The sequence below is a fragment of the Myotis brandtii genome, unplaced genomic scaffold, assembly GCF_000412655.1.
Source record: "Myotis brandtii unplaced genomic scaffold, ASM41265v1 scaffold517, whole genome shotgun sequence".
NCBI classification, from domain to species: domain Eukaryota; kingdom Metazoa; phylum Chordata; class Mammalia; order Chiroptera; family Vespertilionidae; genus Myotis; species Myotis brandtii.
In genome coordinates this window covers 1,471,762-1,478,451 of record NW_005369706.1, presented here as the reverse complement: position 1 = coordinate 1,478,451, position 6,690 = coordinate 1,471,762, and the positions used below count along the sequence as shown (strand labels likewise).

Here is a 6,690-nt window from a genome sequence, read left to right as displayed (position 1 = left end):
GAGGGGTCCCAGACTGCGAGAGGGCACAGGCCGGGCTGAGGGATCCCCCCCTTCCCCCCACCCGAGTGCACAAATTTTTGTGCACCGGGCCTCTAGTAGATACATATACAGCTATTTATAGAAAAGAAGCTGGAAATAATAATGGTTCACTTATAGATCTGTGGTCCAAATTATATCTAGGTGATATATTTTCTTTTTTGTCTGCATTTTCTAATTTTACTACAATGAATACAATTAACTTCTGCCATAAAATTCCCATGTTTTTGTTAAGGAAAAAAACAAACACTAACAGGTTCCTTTAAAAGACCCCATTAGGACTTCAATAAATCAAAGTTACAAAACTAAGATATAATAAAAAAAAATTAAGAAAAACATATGTGTAATTAATCCCTTACCTCACTCCTGGTATCAGGAAGTGACTCCTGTGGATGGAGACAAGCATGTGCTACCTTGATGACGTGTTCCAATTTTTTTGGCTGCTCCTCTACTTTAGCTGCTAGAAATAAGGCCGCTGGAGCCACAGTCTAGATGGAAAAAAATAAATCATATTTAACATTTGTTTATTTCTAGATCAAGGTACAGATCTAAAAAAGAACTAAGTCTCAAACCAAGTTCTTTGCTTACCACAACTACATCACCTTGTTTATGCTTTTTCCTGTACTTAAAAAAATGTCCTCCCCTCACCTATCCATTAATCCACATCCACTTCTAAAAACTGATCCTGCAACACTCTCATTAAAAGCTACCTATTCAAGAAGCTACTAAATGTAAATAGAGAGCTTTCTATTTAAAATTAGGTTCTTTATTAAGTTTGCATTAAAACAGTTTATATACTTTTTAAAAAGGCGTACACTGAAAAGTCCAGAAAAGGCAAGTCCATACAGAAAAAAGAAAATAGATTGGTTGCCAGGGGCTAGGAGGAGAAGGGAATGAGAGTGACTGCTAAAGTGTGAAGAGTTTATTTTTCTGGGGTGATGTAAATGTTCTGGAATTAGATTGTGGTGGTGATGGCACAAAACTGAATATACTATAAACCAGTGAATTGTACACTTTAAGAGAATTTTATTGTATGAGAATTATCTCAATTATACCTATACAGACAGTCCTCGGGTTACGTCGGACTTGACGTCTGTCGTTTCGTGGTTATGTCGCCATCTCCCATTTATTTATTAAAAAAAAAAAGTTCTGTCATTTCCATGTATGTACATATGTGCTTTAGGTTTTTATTATTTACCACAAGTAAAGGTCAGGAATTATCTTACTTTTAAATTTTTTTTACTGTTTCACTTCATTACTGCTGTGTATGTGCTCCACGTGAGTGACGTAGGTGCTTATGTAGGTGGGTTCTGACTTATGGCGAAAATCGCGTGGCGTTATGTTGCGCCATAGGAACGGATCTCGAATGTAACCCGAGAACCTACTGTACTAGTGGCCCGGTGCACAAATTCATGCATGGGTGGGGTCCCTCGGCCTGGCCAGCAAACAAGGCCAATCGGACTGGCCTGCTGTGGGAGTGCACTGACCACCAGGGGGCTGCTCCTGAGTTGAGCATCTGCCCCCTGGTAGTTCATGTGCATCATAGCTACCAGCCGGTCATCCAGTTGTAACGGTTGCTTAGGCTTTTATAGAGAGAGAGACTAGAGGCCCGGTGCACAAAATTCGTGCACAGGAGGGGGGGGGGTGTCCCTCAGCCTGGCCTGCACCCTCTTCAATTTGGGACCCCTCGGGGGATGTCCGACTGCCGGTTTAGGCCCGATCCCACAGGTTGCAGCTGCACCTCGGCCCTGGGATCGGGGGATCGGGCCTAAACCAGCAGTCGGACATCCCTCTCACAATCCGGGACCGCTGGCACCTAACTGCTCACCTGCCTGCCTGCCTGACTGCCCCTACCTTGCCCCCCTGCCGGCCTGATCACCCCTACCTTACCCCTCTGCGGCCTGATTGCCCCTAACTTGCCCCCCTGCCGGCTGAATTGCCCCTACCTTGCCCCTCTGCCAGCCTGATCGCTGCTAACCACCTCTGCCTCGGGCCCCGGCCTAAGCCGCAGTCTAGCCTCCCTCTGCAGGAGGCGACCTGGTGGATCAGGGGAAGGCGCCATCCCCATTACCCTGCTACTGGGGACCTGAGCCTAGGCCATTTGCAGCTGCGCCTCGGCCCTTCGCAGCCACGCCTTGGTCCTTACGAGCCACCCGCAGCTGTCTGAGCCTGGGATCTTCACAGCCTCACACCCGCAGCTCTGCCCACCTGCCTGATAGCCCCTAACTGCCTCTGCCTCGGCCCCAAGCCTAAGCCACAGTCTGGCCTCCCTCTGTGGGAGGTGACCTGGTGGAACAGGGGAAGACGCCGCTCCCATTACCCCGCTGCTGCTGCCACTGCCGGCCTGACCCTGGGCTCTTTGCAGCTGCACCTCGGCCCTTTGCAGCCACCACCTGTGGCTGCCTGAGCCTGGGACCTACACATCCGGCCCGGGGCCCACAGATCCCTCCCACCATCATGCCCCAGTGGCCTGGGGCTCACAGACCCTTCTTGCCACCGCGCCTCAGCGACCCAGGGCCCACAGATCCCTCCAGCCACCACGCCCCAGGGCCCACTGTTTGGTCGTCCGTCTGGTCGTGACGGATCCTGGCTCTTTATATATTAAGATATGGGGGGGTTTCATACATAAAAAAATGAATTCAAAGTATAGTAGTATATTCAAGAGGTTATGGAAGGAACTTAAAAGGGGAGAAAAATGCCTTAGCCAGTTTGGTTCAGTGGATAGAGCATCAGCCTGAGGACCAAAGGGTCCCCGTTCAATTTTAGTCAAGGGCATACAGCTTGGTTGCCCTTGGTCAGGGCGCGTGCAGGAGGCAACCAATTGATGTGTTTCTCTCACATCGATGTTTCTCTCTGTCTTTCCCTCTCTCTTCTACTCTGTCTAAAGATCAATGGAAAAATATCCTTGGGTGAGGATTAACCTAAGTTAATTAATAAATTAATAAATAAATAAATAGGGGGGAAATTCACAAGTAGATATCAAACACAGACACTAAGCAATACAAGAGTTCAGAGCAATATGACATACATGTAGCCTGCTGATCTGGGGAACCTCAGAAAGTAAGAGCTTCTCTTGAATCTTAAGAATATTTCAATGAATCAAAGATGGCAATGACAAGAGCTAGAATTCACCAGTAATAAAAATTTTATAGAATTGAAATACGTACTTCACTTTAATAAATAGGCCTTACATGCATTCTAAAAAAAAAAGGTCACCATTATACTCAGGGGATACATTCCAAGACTTCCAATGGGTGCCTGAAACTTAGAATAGTAACAAACCTTATACAGACTATGATTTTTCCTTCGATACATACATACCTATGATAAAGTTTAACTTATAAATTAGGCACAATAAGATTAATAACATTAACATAATAAAATAACTATAACAATATACCAAAATAAAAGTTATGTGAATGTGGTCTGGCTCCCTCCCTTCTTCCCTTCCTCCCTCCCTCCCTCCATTTCTTTCTCTTTTATAACTGAGATGGCTACTAGGGCAAGACTGCAAAAGATTTCATTATGTTACTCAGAACAATGTGCAATTTAAAACTTAGCAATTGTTGCCCTGGCTGTTATTTCTCAGTGGTTAGTGTCGTCTGAGCACTGAAGGGTTTAAGGTTCGATCCCTGGCACCGATTGAGGCATGTAGGGGAGGCAAACAATCGATGTCTCTCACATCATTGTTCCTCCCCCCGCCACTCCCTGCTCCCTCCCACCTCTCCATTCTCTCTAAAATTGAATGGGGAAGGAAAAAATCCTTGGGTGAGGATGACCAAAAAAATTTATCAATTGTTTATTACAGGAATTTTCCACTTAATATTTTCTACCATAGTTGACCACAAGAACTTAAAACACTGAAAGCAAAAACCTTGATAAAGGGGGACTACTGTGTATTCCTTCTGTTCTGTTATACTTTGATATAACAGATTTTTCCTCCACAATTCAATTCATAGCAACAATTCTCTTCCTTCATATCTGTTTCAGTTGTATATGGAGCTTGCTACATATACAGTCCTAGAGTTTAGGGTAAGGACAGAACCAGAGAAAAATGGGCATGAACAAAGGTATGGGGAATCAGGGCATGAAGCATATTTTGAACACTAAAGTGAGTAGGTTAAGTGATACAGATAATGGAATGTGGAACACAAAAGATTTTTAAAAAATTGTTGACATTACAGATGTCCCGTTTCCCCCCTACTTTGGCCCCTCCATCTAGCCCCCATCCCACCCCAGGTCTTCACTACACTATTGGCTGTGTCCATGTGCTATGCATATATACATATATGTTCTTTGGTTAATCTCTTTCTGTCCCTCCCACCCCGAGATCTGTCATTCTGCTCCATGAATCCATGCTTTTAGATCTATTTTTGTCAGTTTATTTTGTTCATTGGATTCCACATATAAGTGAGATCACGTGATATTTGTCTTTCTCTAACTGGCTTGTTTTTAAAAAAATATATTTTATTGATTTTTTACAGAGAGGACGAGAGAGGGATAGAGAGTAAGAAACATCGATGAGACAGAAACATCGATCAGCTGCCTCCTGCACACTTCCTACTGGGGATGTGCCCGCAACCAAGGTACATGCCCTTAACCAGAATCGAACCTGGGACCTTTCAGTCTGCAGGCCAATGCTCTATCCACTGAGCCAAATTGGTTAGGGCTCTAAATGGCTTATTTTACTTAGCATAATAATCTCCAGGTCCATCCTTGCTTGCAAAGGATATGAGCGCCTTCTTTTTTACAGCCAAGTAATATTCCATTGTGTAAATGTACCACAGGATTTTTACCCACTAATATAATAATGGGCTGTTTCCAGATTTTAGCTATTGTAAATAATGCTGCTATGAATAGGGGTGCATATATTCTTTCTGACTGGTGTTTCGAGTTTCTTAGGATATATTCCCAGAGGTGGGATCGCTGGGTCAAACAGCAGTTCCATTTTTAATTTTTTGAGGAAACTCCACACTGTTTTCCATAGTAGCTGCACCAGTCTGCATTCCCACCAGCAGTGTACTAGGGTTCCTTTCTCTACATCCTCACCAGCACTTATTGATGGTAGCCATTCTGGCAGGTATGAGGTGATACCTGATTGCAGTTTTAATTTGCATCTTTCTGATTAGTGACATTGAGCATTTTCTCATATGTCTATTGGCCATCTGCATGTCCTCCCTGCAGACGTGTCTATTCAGATCCTTTGCTCATTTTTAAATTCGATTGTCTTCCTGGTGTTGAGTTGTAGTTCTTTGCATATTTTGGGAATTAACCTCTTATCAGATGTATCATCACTGGTTCTCCCAAACAGTGGGTTCCCTTTCCATCTTGTTGACGGTTTCTTTTGCTGTGCAGAAGCTTCTTATTTTGATGTAGTTCCATTTGTTTATTTCTTCTTTTGTTTGTCTTGCCCTAGGAGATATATCAGTGAAAATACTGCTACATGAGATGTCCAAAATTTTATTGCCTGTTTTCTAAGATTTATATGGTTTCATGACTTAAACAGTTCAGTCTTTTATCCATTTTGAGTTTATTCTTGTGTATGGTATAAGTTGATCAAGTTTCATTTTTTTTTTGTATGTACCTGTCCAATTTTCCCAACACCATTTATTAAAGAAACGTTCTTTACTCCATAGTATGTTCTTGCCTCCTTTGTCAAATATTAATTGACCATAATGGTGTGGATCCATTTCTGGGGTCTCTGTTCCATTGTCTATATGCCTATTCTTGTGCCAGTATCAGGCTGTTTTGATTACCATGGCTTTATAGTACAGTCTGATATCTGATACTGTGATCCCTCCAACTTTGTTCTTCTTTCTCAAGACTGCTGAAGCTATTTGGGGTCCTTTTTATTTTCATATAAATTTTTGAAATATTTGTTCCAGATCTGTGAAATATGCCAATTGGTATTTGTTTTTGTTTTTTTTTAATCCATACCCAAAGATCAGAAAGTGGGGGAGGGAGAGACAGAGACCAGCATTGATGTGAGAGATGCATTAATTGGTTGCCTCCTTTAAGCACCCCGACTGGGGCCAGGGATCGAACCTGTAACCCACGTACATGCCCTTGAGTGGGAATTGAACCCGCTACCCTTTGGTGCCAGGGCCAACGCTCTAACCACTGAACCACATGGGCCAAGGCACCATTGGTATTTTAATGGAAATTACATTGAATCTGTAGATTGCTTTGGGTAGTATGTTAATTCTTCCAATCCATGTACATGGTATACGCTTCCACTTGTTTGTACCTTCCTTTTTTTCCAATGTCCTATAGTTTTATGGATACAGTTCTTTTACCTCCTTGATTAAGTTTATTCCCATGTATCTTATATTTTTGTTATTGCAATGGTAAATTTTTTTTAGTTTATCTGAGAGTTCATTATTGGTGTATAAAAACACCATCAATTTCTGGATGTTAATTTTGTATCCTGCTACTTTGCCAAATTCATTTATTAAATCTGGCAGTTCTTTGGAAGAGTCTTTAGATTTTTCTATGTATATCATATCATCTGGAGTTTGTCCATTTCACACAGACTGTCCAGTTTGTTGGCATATACAGTAGGTCCTCAGGTTACGTCGGAGATCCATTCCTATGGCGCGACATAACGCGATTTTCGCCATAAGTTGGAACCCACCTACATAAGCATCTATGTCA

The 6,690-nt window shown here is 42.7% G+C and overlaps 1 protein-coding gene across 4 annotated transcripts in view; it reads right to left on the bottom strand.

Annotated features, from left to right (window-relative positions):
- CCNT1 (cyclin T1) overlaps positions 1-6,690 on the bottom strand; it is a 52,095-nt gene that overhangs the window by 31,147 nt on the left and 14,258 nt on the right. For all 4 annotated transcript variants that reach the window (XR_314217.2, XM_005877363.2, XM_014548603.1 and 1 more), the window contains exon 3: positions 396-524. Coding sequence is in view for 3 of the 4 variants with exons in the window: in XM_005877363.2 (XP_005877425.1) it covers positions 396-524 (129 nt within the window). In the remaining variant the exon portion in view is untranslated. The remainder of the gene's footprint in view (positions 1-395; positions 525-6,690) is intronic.